The 14,965-nt window shown below is 30.0% G+C and overlaps 1 protein-coding gene across 6 annotated transcripts in view; it reads right to left on the reverse strand.

Moving 5' to 3' along the window:
* Positions 1 to 14,965, reverse strand: part of LOC125070192 (hillarin) — a 57,205-nt gene that overhangs the window by 37,712 nt on the left and 4,528 nt on the right. For 4 of the 6 annotated variants that reach the window (XM_047679927.1, XM_047679930.1, XM_047679926.1 and 1 more), the window contains exons 2-3: positions 10,349 to 10,632; positions 6,424 to 6,613 (exon numbers count right to left, since the gene is read on the reverse strand). In XM_047679927.1, coding sequence (XP_047535883.1) covers positions 6,424 to 6,613; positions 10,349 to 10,498 — 340 coding nt within the window. In that variant the 5' untranslated portion in view covers positions 10,499 to 10,632. The remainder of the gene's footprint in view (positions 1 to 6,423; positions 6,614 to 10,348; positions 10,633 to 14,965) is intronic. The other 2 variants (XM_047679931.1, XM_047679929.1) reach the window with 1 other exon arrangement.

The raw sequence follows: 14,965 nt of genomic DNA on the forward strand, positions 1-14,965 counted from the left end.
AATAAAAAGAAATATGATGAGTGCATTTATGTTTTTTACTGCTTTACTGTTAATTTTTATCTTAAATGATCGTTACATCATTTAATTGTGGACCAAATACAATAATTGAAATCTTAATTTGAAATATTATTTCATACAGGTATGTAACCGAAATTTATACTAAAAGTTTATCTATATATTTTTTTAATTTCTAATAGGGTGATGTTTTCGTTTCGTCTCTATATATATGTATATATATTTTTTATATGTGTTCGTATATGCTGTTTTTCGGTTCAGAATATTATTTCATTTACAATTTCATTGATATTGAATACTGGTAAGATTTTTTGTGACGGTATTAAAAAAAAAAATAGAATTGGTTTTTAATTTTTTTGTTAGAAAAACTGTTAATAAATATTACGATATATTACGAACGAGAAGTGTATCGGTACATCAAAGATTTCATTCTAAGCACTCGCTTAAAATACATTATTCCGATCATAAAATCATTCATCACACGAGCAAAATAGTAAAATTACTTACTACTTAGTTGATGAATAAATTATTATTAGGGAGTACGCAAATGTATGCTCTATCACATGTATGATATAGGCGAAATTTCTTTGATAATAGTATCAGTAAATTTACACCTCGGAATGGGGCCAACGACCTTTTATATACCCATAAGTCACATACTGAACCGTTCCGTAGAATTTACCTACATACCAGTTTAAACTAACCATTTGAAAATGAAAATGTTGATTGCGTCCATAAATATACATATATCTATGCAGTCTATCTCACTAAGGCAATTTGCCTTCCTAATAAAACCATTAATATCACCACAGAATATTTAATTTATGATGCATAATAATTTACGTTTTTTACATAATCATAGTCCAAAATGTTTGTTTGCTGATCGGCAGATTTAGGGACGAATTAACTTCAACTAGGCAGTAAACTTTTCTTTTTTTTAATTTTGGCTTTTATTTATGAAACATAAAAAAAAATTGTAAAACGGATGTCTGATGTCGCGTAGAAATTTTTTCCACCTCCCATTTCTTTCGTATATTCGAGATATATTTAAATTACTAGTTGTCGCCCGCAGTTTCGCTCGCGTTTTAAGGTGAGGTGTTAGAAAAGGTTAGGATATAGAAAAGTAGCCTTTGTGGGGCATCACATTACATCATACCAAATCTCATTAAATTCGGTTTAATAGTCTGTCCGTTAAAAGATAAATAATTGCCGTCTCATAATTTTAGTATATATTTTTACACAAATCTATTAGGCATTCGTCCACTTATGATAAGAGGGATAAGTGCGGTCAAAATGCAATATCTCACTCTTGGATAGTATGCGAGCCCACAATGAGCATACTAGGTACAGATGTATTGAATATTAAATACGGCAAGTTCAATTAACCTTTGTACTGTCTGTGAGTTTGTAAGACTATATAAATTCTGCGTTATTAGTTAATGAACGCGTTATTGTCTGCGCCTATAGTAGATCTATATCGTTTATAAGTCACGTATTGTTCAAGATTAGTTGCATGTTTTCTTATATTCCACGAATTGTTCACTTAACTTATATCCAATTTATAATTACACATGAAAAGCACATATCTCAGTATTGTTCGACTTTATTTCAAACAGTGAGCTTGGATCGTATTCTGTGAAATAAGTCATCGCCATTTTTTGTATACTATAGGTGTTAAAGGAGCAGGAGGTTCACCTGATGGAAAGCGAATACCACTATGGACATCTGCAACACCGGGGGACTTACCGATGCGTTGCCGGCCGTTGAGGAATGTGTAGGTTCTTTTCTAGTCGTATCGAATAAAATGTAAAATATGTTTATAGTATAAGTATCGTTACTTTTATTTTAAAACCGAGGCAATGGAAGAGACCTTAGATGATGAAACTTTAACAATTAAATGACACGATCATGATTATGAAATATATTCATTATTCATAATATCTAATTTATATTTTACATAAATTAGCATATACAATATACATATATAACTATCTATAAATTTGGAGCTAGTATAGTTACTTCTTTCATTTTCTTAGATAGAATTGTGTATTATAAAAAGAAAACGCGTCAGGATCGAACTTTATATCGCTAATAAGCCTGTTCGTTCGTATCGTTTCCTTCGCCCTATAAGGAATTAAAAAATTACACTATCAGAATAAGTTACGTAATAATTCTATTTCCGCTGCAAATGCATTTCGAATATTTGAATGTTTCGATGCTACAATTATAGTTCTTTGAGGGATAAATACCACGTGGAAAAGTCGAAGTGATATAAAATAAACTGGTCTTAGTAATTGATTACACTGCATCCATTCCGTCAGTTTCGTGTCGTCGCGCGACTTCAGACTGTGAAATATATCCGTTTTGCCTTATATGGGGTATCTTTGGATGATCCTTGGAATGGGACTTTCCGAGACGGTGACATGTGTCATAGTTAGACGTGTCATGGAATTTATCCACGTTAAACTTTATATAGCCAAGATATGTTTTAAAAATGATTAAAATCCTGTATCTTCACTGATGATTCGGGTTCAACCACAGGTCATACATCACTGAATTTCCATTGTGGTAAATATGTATATGTTTATAATTGGTCTCGTGCTCGGAACGAGGAAACCGGCACTTGTCGGATGTAAAACTCTCATAAGTGCATCCACCAACCCGTATTAAAGCAGTCAGGTGGAGTAAGTTCCATAGCTTCCTTTTAAAAAGAGAGAAGGTTTTGCCCCAGCCCCCCAAAATGAAACATTTACGGTCTGTTACTTGAATTATTTATTTACATGAGAATTGTTAATTTCAACTTGAATAAGTATAATGTATTTTAGTTATTGAAGCTAGTATTATACAACAACAGTAAAACAGTTACTGTAAAACTGAATAGTTTATACATTAGATTTAAATTAAACATGCAATACGCACTTTCAACTCACTTTATTTATAAGCACAAAAATATAGCATTAAATGAGCACAAAATTGAGTATCTAAAAATTAAAGATTAAATTAGATTTAATTTAAAATGAATTAAAATATTTAATATATCCTCTTTCGTTATCTAAGCTCTACTAAGAATAATCGGGCAATCTTTAGTTCAATTAAAATTAATAATGGAAAAAAAAAATTATATACTCAACTGAATTCTGTTAAATAGTGATTTTATTTCATTACTAAGAACTATTCAGTGTGTACTAGGTCTTTATACCATATACGCATATTTCAAACAGCTGTATTGCTCAAGTGTTACAAATGCTCTCGATAAGGTAACGACATGTTACAAAACTGACGACTTGTACTGGAATTCCATACGAGAATCGCCATAGCCGTATCGCTCTCAGTGAACGTCAATAAAAATTCGCGCCTAATGCCCGTCATTATATAAGGACAGGAAGTATTTAGTTTGTGAATGCAAACGCTTCCATGAATTTGAAGAAATCAGAATTTAATTTACAACATTAAACCCATATGAATATTTATATGTACGATTAAGGATTTTAAATTTATTACCAATTTACGAGACAGCAATTGATAATTCAGGAAGTAATGCAACTTAACTCGTTTAAGTAATGTAATGAAGATTTGTTAATGTTTTTAATATTTATATATACTTACATATTTAATAAATATAAATGGTCATTCATATCTTTAGACTCACAGGTCATAACTGTTGGTCTACACAGAGCTTTAGGTCACTGGGCTGTCGCTTGGAATGCGGCCGCTTTTGCAACAAGTTCTTCCGTCCCTTTCACTCTCGTAATAATTTATTTTCATCTCTTTCAATCACTTATTTCATCTCTTTCACTCCACTGACGTTACAACACCTCTCTTTCTAATGGCAAAATATACCGAATATTACTTGTATGAGCATCTTTAAGAGATGGGAAATTTAAAATTTGGACGAAACACAGAAGTTATATTTTTATCTCTCATTTTAAATACAAAGCATAGCTTGTCTGACTAACGATTGTATTCATAATTTAAGGCTATTTATTTATGGTGTCTTTAATATATTAAGTAGAGGTTCACGCGTTTTGTGCGAAATATACTTCTAAATCTTTTAGTAACGTAATTGATTAATTAATTTATTTTTAATTTACTTGGTGGTAATGCTTTGTGTGGCACTCATCATATACTCTAGCGCCAAGCAGCAATACTTTGTACGGTTATGTTTCGATTTGAAGGATGAGTGAGCCAGCATAAGTGCCTGTTGGTGGCGCATAGGAGACGTAATGAATGATTAAAATTTCTTACGGTGCCAATGTCTATGTGCGGTGGTGAACACTTACCATCAGGTGGTCCTTTTGCCAGTCCTAGCTGGACTGTCAAAACGACGATGAAGAAATGGTATGATTCCACCCAGTAAAAGCAGCTGCGAAGTAAACATTTGAATTATTATTCATATTATTATTATCAGCCCTATACACTTTTATTTATTTAATTATATTTCTATTAGTCATAATTGGTTACGGACAAATATGTAATTTGAAAGTGGTCATCAATCTCTGCCCATATACATAGACAATGTTTGCATAAGCCACACCTTACTTCGTCAACGCGCTGCCAAATGTGACGTGGAAGCCAAGATCACGAGTAAATGTATCTCTTAATGTAATGTCTATATATTTGCTAGTTTCTGAAATTCTAATCAATCAGATTGTATAATTTGTTTTTAATCTGAATGGTCATTGGTCGGAATTGCTATTGACGTAATATGCAACCAATGAGCGTTTCGTATTTAATAAGATTCGGCTAAAATCATCCTTACCATTGACAGTGAATAACGAAAATGCCTGTAGTTACACATACGGTTTAAAAAATATACCTAATTAGGGTTACCAGGAACTAAAATACAAAAAATCTCGCTCCTAAATTAGTTTGCAGAAATTTGTCAATAAATAATAAACTATTTTAATAATTTAAATATCGAATTCCCTAGCTCTAAATGTATTTATGAATTCTAACTACTTAAAATTGTAAACGTATAAGTTATATTCGTCACAAATATTAGTTTCTTACAAATTTTCGCAAAACTTGTTAATTTGTACCAACTTAAACGTATTATAGATGAAAAAAGTGGTATCACAAGCTGCCTACACTGGCAACCGGTTTCAAATTGTACCGGATGACATTATATAATACAGTATAATATCAATAATAATCGGTAAGTTTTTATTAACGATATCAATTGGTGTAATACCAGTTTAAACCAGTTATAGTAGTACATTTATATAACAAAATTGGTTAATAAAATATAACAACATCAACTGTTATTAAGATACATGTGATCAGGTGTTTTACAAAGTTTGAAGTCTGAAGTTACTGTTCAGAATGGTTAACGATTTCATTTGTAGGTTTTTATTTTATTACTATTATTACTAATAATTATTAAAATCAATCCTATCTTCAGTCTCGTGTCCGAGCCATTTTTCGAGTTTTTGTTAAATATTATTTTTTATTTTTAGAATTATTTGTTTTTTTTTTTAGTCTCTGAATTTCTGTATTTTATTTTTTACAATAAAGTATATTAACATTAACATATATGTGCATATAATTATATAGATGTTAATTTTTTATTCACATTCGTGAAACCCGCGTCGCTCGTTAAGAACAAATTAGGCAAGGTAATCCTCGGTTCCATTCAGCTTAAAAACCGCGATGTATGTTATACCTGTAAGATTGTTTACAAATGATGCATCCAGGAAATGCATCGCTTTATTTAATTTTATCTGATGCACAGAAACGGTTAGCTCGTTTATAAACTGAGGTCATGAAAGCAATAGCATTGTGAGTGGCCGATAAACCGAACGAGCAAGGCCGTAGCCATTTTTAGTCTCTACAGGTCTTTGTTATAAATAGAAACGCTATAGTTACTTATTAAATAGGACTTAAATACTTTACAGACACACGTACATACGTATATAAAATACTAATTGTCGCTCGCGTTTTAGGGTGTTAGAAACAAAATAGTAGCCTATGGCCTTTCTTGGAGTTTGCTTGTTTCACACCAAATTTCAGCAACACCGGTTTAGTGGGTTGGCCTTGAATGATTAACAGACAGAGAGACATACAGAGGTACAGACAGACATAGTTACATTTACATTTATAATATTAGTATAGATAAAATACAGCACCATTGATTAAGTCCCGGGTGGGACAAATAAAAGCTTATTTATATTTTATGTAAGAACCTCTTAAGGAGAAAGTATTAAAGCTTAATCCATCGCTGCTACAATGCTGTTTGGTGGATACACATTTGGCATTCGATGTTTTTTTCACCGAGCATGTGATTAATTATACACTCAGATGAAAACGCAGTGCTTCTTGGCCGATTTTAAACTCTTAACTTCTTGGTTCTAACGACTATGCCACCACGGTTGAATGTGTCAATCATTATTGTAAAATTGGAAAACTTACATTCAGTTTCATGACTGTTCCTGGCGAGTCCTCGGATCTGTTCATTGACGTAGTTGTTGCTCTTCGGGACGTTCAGAGCGCTGCGGATGCCCACCGATGAGTTGTCTAAGTGACCTGGACCGATCTTGGGCACATGGCTAGAGCAGTATACTTCTTTATCTTCGGTCCAGTGCTGATTGTTGTAGTAGGTCTGTTAAAAAAATATATTCATTAAATTTCAATATTTATTTGAATTATCACGATTACTTCAGAATAATTATATATAATCAAAAGCATTTATAGAATTTATATGATTACAGTTAAGATTTATATATCAAATATAGAGAAAACATAATATTGTCGACGTTCAAAACGCCATTTTATCGCAAATCCATAATGAAATTCATAGATTATTCAAGCTCTCGACCAATTATGTCGCGTCAATTTTATGTCAAATGTTATTAGGCGGTAATCCTCTTGTGGTAGGAATATATATATGTCAACGAAATTTCATATTATGTAGTCTCGTAGTTAAAGTGGTTGGTACCTAATTAGTAGTTATAATAAATTACGATTAATTTTAATAACTTTCTAGAATATTCTAGAATCGACTATCGTGTATGTATCCTTCATATACATCTAACCACGTAGAATTAAATTCAATTCATTGTTTCAATTTTGTCAATTAATGTAAGTTGAGCGAAAATCTTTAAATTTAGTTTTAATAATTAAGATGTCACATAACATAAACGCGCTCTTTATATTTTTATTATACATATAAAGATAACTTTAGCATATCATTTCCAAGTCAATAAATTCTAAATTATCAGGCGATAAATTAAAATGCCGTGAAATCGCACAAAATGCGTTAATTTGATTTTATGGTATTTTGTCGCGACCGCTACGATGAATTGTCATTCCGCTATCGATTTCGTTCAATTACAAGCGCTCATTACTGTGTTGATTCATTCATTCAAACACAATGACAAATTTACCGTCATTGAATAATCTTTAACGTCATTTCCGTATGCGAGTTGGGTATGTGAAATTTTTGTTAATTTACAACGTTTTTTTTTAAATTGTAGGTCTATATAATGTTGCAAAGATACACGATATGATGTCTTTCGTGAAATCATTAATAACACTATGATTAATTATTATCTAATGAATAGCGATTAATGTCGAGATTAGCTGCTCTACAATTACCTATTATTGCGGTTAACACGATATTTAAGAATGAATATTATTAAAACTTTTTTTTTTAATGTAACTAAGGCAAAGGAAGAATTTGTATGACATTTAGTTTTAGTTTATTCGAACTTGTATAATAATAATATGACCTTTGCTTAATACATACAGTTGTGACAATTTATATATTCTATTATTTAATGCTAGTTTTTGCATGAAATTTATGTAAATATTTCGTTAAACAGGTATTGGAGATATTGTTAGACCGAGTTTGTGGCTGCGACATTATAACTGTTGGAAATAAAGCTAATTTTTTTCCTGATATTATTTTTAATGCTCCCGATGAAAAGTATTCTATGTAATACGCAGATTAGACGTACTGAAGACTAAAAATTGTTGGCTATTAAAGAAAACACTGATTTTTATTCGTATTTGTAGATAATATATGGAACACTATAATATAACGAAACAGACATTATTTCAGGAAAAAGGCGGATAAGAAGGGTCAAGTTACATTGGTATTTATTACACAAGTAAGAAGTATTTAAGAACATTGTCACTGTCTATTTAGGAAATATAATAGTTTTAATAAGTAAATACAAAATTATTTAAATCAAACGTGAAAGAGTTTAATGAAATAAATAAACTTATTTTAGTTACATTAAAGTAAACTATCAACCTCTTTTCATAGCATTGGCTTTCTGATAAACGTACTTACATAAACAAAATAAAAACATAACAAAAAAAAAACAGTAAAAATATTCAAACATACCATATTAAGATTGTCGCTCAATTAAAATAATTTTCCTTTTATTTGGTGAGCTTGGCCTCCAAAACAATACGTTATTTAACAGTTATAATTATACAATGTAAGCAATGAGTAACAGGTTAGTAACATATGACTCATACTTTATACTACAAGCGTATAATCTGTATCTGCGTTACTCATATCTATTTACTTTGAATTAATCATAACAATTTCAATATTTACGGTTTTTAAATTTATAGGATTAATTGTCTTTTTTATATTATACCAGTATTATATTGTAAAATTAAAAAGTTATATTAATATTGCGGTTTTTATTTCTTATTACGAAGATAAATAAAGTATTTTTTTAATGTAATCATCAAGATTCATTTTTATCTGTTAAATAATATATTTGTTTTTTTTTTTTTATTATATTTTTTTAGTAAGCAAATATAGTTATTTATTATTTATTTATTGCAATTAAAAACCAACATTATTTTGGGTGGAGCTTTTATCATTGTGTGGTTGAGCAATCAGTTTTAATTGGTGGAAAACGCTATTTTTTTTTTAATTTTCAATTATTAAGGCAACTTATGGCAATCTTTAAAAAATACATCATGAACAGCTCTATATAAAATATAAAGCTTAAACTTTAACCTAATAGTTGTCAATATTTCTTGTAAATTGAATTTCGAGTAACGGAAAGTGTTAACGAATTGATAAAATATTAAATAATTACAAAGGAAATAAAATTAGTTCGCAAGGTTAGCAATTAAAAGTGAACATAAATCGACGAGATATCTGTATCTTAACTGGATATATATTAATTATCTGTAATTTAAACATCGGCGCTCATTCCTAGACGTACTTAAAAAAAACGATTAAATATTTAATCTTCAGAAAATTTATACTTTCTATACAAGAAATCAGTTATACAGGATTGCAAATAAATTTGTGAATACTTAATCGTTATTTCTATTCATTCGACATATATCATTAATATTATTTTAGATAACCTTGGTTTTATATTCACATTTGAAATGACATTTACATCACCTTGCGTATTTCTTTTTTTAATAATGTCCATTTTTATCAGGTGTAAGGTAGAAACGAAAAAAAAAAAAATGTCTACGGAATACATGCTCTTTGCATAAGTATTGTGATAAAGTACACTTTTTTTGTTGAAAGATTGATCAAAAATTTAACGAAATAGCTTTTTTTTATTCATGCCGAAAATTATATCGAAAATTGAGTTATGTGACTGCGTGTGCAGTTTTGACATCAAACTACCGCAATCTTAATAATTTGTGTCAGCTCATCCGTTAAAGTGTGAATTCTTAAATCTCCATATAAAATATCATGTCAGTACATCGCTCCCTTGCCCCGTGAAATAGGAACAAACACTTTCATTATTTATAGACTTGTCAAAATTGAGAACGCGTCGAAAAATTGTTACCAATGGTTGACAAAGTACCAGTGATACTAGTAATGTACTATGGCGTTTGGCGAGTGTCAAGCATACTTGTCACGCACACCAAGATAATAAAGTTGTCTGGTTCGTTTTAGTTATTTTAGTACGATATTCTATATTCTAAATATATAAATCAAAGAACGACTCAACAAAACAAACACATTTTCATGTAGTTAGGTTATAAGTACTTCGATCGATTTTGTCGCCTGCGTTAAATTTGGATTATAGATTTCACAAAGTTCGCCATATCGGATGACGTTTATTAAAATGACTCCAGTCATTGAAGTGAAAGTGTGATATGTCTTTTCCAATAAACGGAATATTTAACGCAAAAATATTTATTCTAATTATTACTGACGAGATTAACGCGTTCAAATTGATAAACTCTCCTTCTCTCAGCTTCAATAAAAATGCAGACAATAGAAATGTATTTGATGTAAGACCATTGTTTTATTATTAGTAAAAAAAAGTTAATTGATGAAATTAAAGTGATTCTATCAATCATTTTAATATTCCAATTAATCACAATTATGTCTTACCTTTAAAGTTAATTTCGTTCCGCATACCGCACACTTGAAACATCCGCTGTGAAAAAATGTAAAGTCCTTCAGTGGACCAACACGGTCCACTTGGTACACTATCTCGTTGCACCTGAAGCACGTGCTCTCGTAGAAATTCGGCCGATACATGGCGAATATTATCACGTCATAATTAAATAGAACTTCACTTCACTTCACTTCTTCAGTTACGTGTCACTTGTTATCACTTGCACATAACAACAGCGTAAATTTTCACCTAGTAAATTATTATATTTTGAAGTTCGCTAGAACAAGATTCGTAGTATTAGTAAGGTAAGCAAGTGAAAAATGTGTGTTAAGATTAAGATGAACAATGTAGATAGAGTTAATTAAATCAGAGTAATCTCTGTTCTCCTGTATAATTACTTTATCATTAATTGTATCTTTATATTCATTTTATATTTATTAATGACATTAAACTAGTATATTTTTGTACCCAATATATTTTTTTTCAATGGATACAACCCTATGGACGGATAAGGGATAATATAATAATCTATAAAAGGCGTTTATTGTCTATTCTGTAGAGTAATAGAGCGGTAAGGTATGTAATGATCTCTAGATTTAAATAATTTCTGTACTAAGTCATATTAAAGATAATATAAATTTAAGATTTTAGACCTTGTTCCAAATAAAATTAAAAATATATAAAAATCTGATAGCAATATGACGTTTAAATCGACGAATGTTGAAATAAAAGTGTAATATATTTCATAATAAGTAATAAAAGTGCAACGCATTTAAGTTGTAATAACTTTCAATGCTTACAAATTGCGTGGTAAATTAAAGCAGTTTAAAAATAGAGATTATTCGGTATAGATGTGTGTTGACCGTGTTACATTTTAAAATAGTAATTGAGATAATACAGCATCAGTTCAGCTTATATAAATCTCTTTCATTGGAGGCTGTATGGTACACTACCTTTGCCAGTTCCAAGAAGCAACAAATAAAATGTCTATGAATATGGATGAGTTAAATTTATTTATATATTTTATTTGCTGATTTAAATTTATATCCATTCTATATTTCATTTAAATTTGGAATGTCAATTTATTTATTTTTTATTATGACGTTGTTAGTGATCATAATTGTGACCAAGCCCAAAACCTTTACGAAACAAGTCGAATATTCCATATATAACTTACATAAAACAATTATAATTGAATAAGAATTATCCTGAATATATTATTTAATTTAATTTTAATCTTTTTACTTTGAGCGCTATAAAAGCAAGATTGTATGGAATATCCAGTGATTTGAGGCTTGCCGCGACAAGTATTGATTTAAGTACCCCTTGAATGAACTGCCCCATGCTAGCTCGTAATTATATGAGGCGTGTGGCACGTCAACCAACAAATATACGCTTACTCTTTCTCGCGTTACAGCTCACAGAAAGCAATATTCTATTATATAACTTTAGATAGTCAAAAAGAGCAATTGAAATTACATCAAAATCTAGACTACTTATTGAGTTTAATAACAAAAATCGATTAATCGATTTAATAATATTATAAGTTTAATTAATAAGCATTTGTCGATAATTATTAGCCCATTTAATGATTTAGTACACATAATATTTACTTATATTAATAACTATTGTATTGTTTTAAAGTTCTTAGTACATTTTAATTTCAATCTTTACTAAGATTTCCTAATTGAGTATGTGGTATTCATAATTATTTTCTAATATCTATACACTATACACGTAGTATTCCAATATATATATTTTTGGTATGGTTATTTTTGAAAAACGCATATCATTTGAAATAGTTTACGTAATTTTAAATACGTGTCACTAATTCGACGCAACGTTTGTATGTCGATTTGGAATAATATTTTTTTTACAGCAATGCATCAAAATCAAAATATACTTTATTGAAGAAGGCTTTTATAAGCACTTTTGAATTGTCATTTAACAAACTATATTAAGTAAAGCTACCACCGGTTCGGAATGTAGATTCTACCGAGAAGAACCGGCAAGAAACTCAGTAGTTACTCTTTTTCAACATCTAAATCTTTTAGGAGCTAAGGAATGGTCGCCAGAATGTGTAGTCTTCCATACGTGACGATTTCTGCCAGTTTACTGTAACCGCATAAAAACATCTTCAGTTCCAGAAAAAAAAACAAGCAAAGAAATCTTTAGTAACAATAAATCTTTTTCTTTTTAAGTAAAAACACAAATACGGTCAGTACTGTACGTACGTCTTAAATGTGTACCGTTAACATGAATATACATGGGGAAAATATGTCTTTAGTTGTGCGTAACGAATTTGATTTCACACAGAATGCAGTCTGATTGTTCGCGTATACTAAGCGATATTTATTAGTAAATTAATACTTAGCAGACAAACAGCGTTGCTTCGGGCTCCGAATATATATAATTCAAGAGCGTTAGCGGCAGCGACATTAGATAATATGTTTCATTACCTAATATTAATATCGCTGCAGTGCAGCGGTGTTCAAGCGCTTAGGTGCAGCAAGAATGCTCATACGCATGCAATAGAAATTATCATATATTTATATTAAGTACGTATTTAAATTTTCTATTGGATACAAATAAGAAAATTAATTTTCGAAGCAAAATAAAATAATACTTTAAAAAAAATATATAAGCATAAATCAAAGAAGTCAAATAAATTATTCACTTCGTCTTATTACTTGTGCCGATAAATACAGTAACGAGTATTAGAGCGTGCAGTGGCCGGCGTAATGATGGCCTGTACGAGTATGTGTTCCGTGGTATTCCTCGTTACTACGAGTATCAGCGCTTGCGTTCCGATACAGCTAAACAGTTAATTGAATATCTGTAAGCGTTTATGTTTAATTAAACATGAATTAAACCGTAAAACGAGGAAATGTATATGATGCATAATGACTTTCTTTTGTTTGAATAGTATTTTTTTTATTTGTGTCTATCGATAATAATAAATGAGGCGACGTTTTCTTTAATGTCCAGCAAAAATCTACTAAACCAATATATGTTAGCCTTATACCAGAAGACGCAGAGAGTATCGGAGAAGGTTTTACTTAATACAATGATATAAGAGCCGGGTTTAATGTTCTGTTTAATGTTTTAACATCATGTTTTATGTACTAGGTTGCTCAGTCCACTTGGTTTATGATGTTATATAGTTTTCCTTAATAAGTCGACTATCAAACACAGAAAGATTTTTTCAAATCGGACTAAATCGAACCGGAGCGTAGCGCGTTTGAACAAAAAAATCTTTTTAACTTTTTTTATTGTCTATTGCTGTTCGAAATAAAGTTCTTACTGACCCAAAGACCCGCTAAGAATTTGAGTAATACTGTTTTTTTTTTAAATTAATAAATAAGAATTTGCATTTACAATTACATGGGAATAAATTTGTAGTATCTAAATCATAAGGTAAAAATAGTAGGCTATTTTTACCTTATGATTTAGACTTTTAAGAATAACAGTGTTTGCCTTTTAAGGCTTTTTTTTAAATAAGTTTTCAATTTTAAACTCGAAATTGAAGGAAAATGGAAATAAAATGTACTGTATAATACAGCGTATGACGTCATACAATTATATTTACTTTGATAAGGAAGGTTTCTTCAATAAGTATTAAGCCCGTACCTAAGTCGTATTGTAAAGTCGTATTAAAAACATAAATTGGTTTGACGTTTTCATTTGCAATAATCACTTTTCATTATTTCACGAATGATCTTATTGGGTGAAATCAGCTGATTTTATGCGTTTTAAAACTAAAAATAGCTGCGATAAATCTGAAATACAATCTCTGCGTCCAATAAAATACTAGAAAGCTCGGTCTTCAATAGCCAATTTATGGTTAGTCAAGTTGGAACGTGAGTGAAATGATAACTAGGGGCAATGTAACTACATTGTATCAAATATCAATGTATTCGCATTTTGTAAGTCGACTACAAATTTCCACCTTTTGAGGTCCCCATAGTACGAACTTGCGTTTTTATTTTTATACACGCTGTATATTGTATTTTCTATATTTTACGATTTTAGCCCAGTTCTGATTGTTGTATTAATTTGACACTTTGTAATACATACAACCATTATAAGTTGCCTAAAGGTAGATATTGGAACTATACACTGGCTTCTATTAAACGCCAAGCTTAGCTCATTTGCTCCTTTTAAATTTATTTGTGTTTGTCCTTACAAAATGTAATTCTGCATTTTTTTTTTACAAATATCTTCTTGCAGTTAACGTGAAGATTATATTTGTTTTAAAAATAGAAATGAAATATTTAAAAAAATAATGAAGGAATAATATTCCATGCAAAGCCAAATTATGTAGTTTTATAACAAATATGAATTCCAATAAATATTTTTTTTAATTTACTTTGAGAATATTACTGGTAATTCTCAGGGCTAATGCTACTTTGGTTATTGGAATATCCTAGCTATGATAGCCAGTACCTGATCTTTATTTCCACTTACGCCCTCACTTAAAAGCGTTGTTTAGGGGGTACTTACTTAAAAACTCGATTTTTTTCTTTCATTTGCAAGAAGAGATGAAATTATATTATCTTAGTTCAACCACATTATGAAAATAAGTGAACAAAAATAATCAGTACAGTTGA

Source organism: Vanessa atalanta, chromosome 17, assembly GCF_905147765.1.
Source record: "Vanessa atalanta chromosome 17, ilVanAtal1.2, whole genome shotgun sequence".
In the NCBI taxonomy this organism is placed as follows: Eukaryota; Metazoa; Arthropoda; class Insecta; order Lepidoptera; family Nymphalidae; genus Vanessa; species Vanessa atalanta.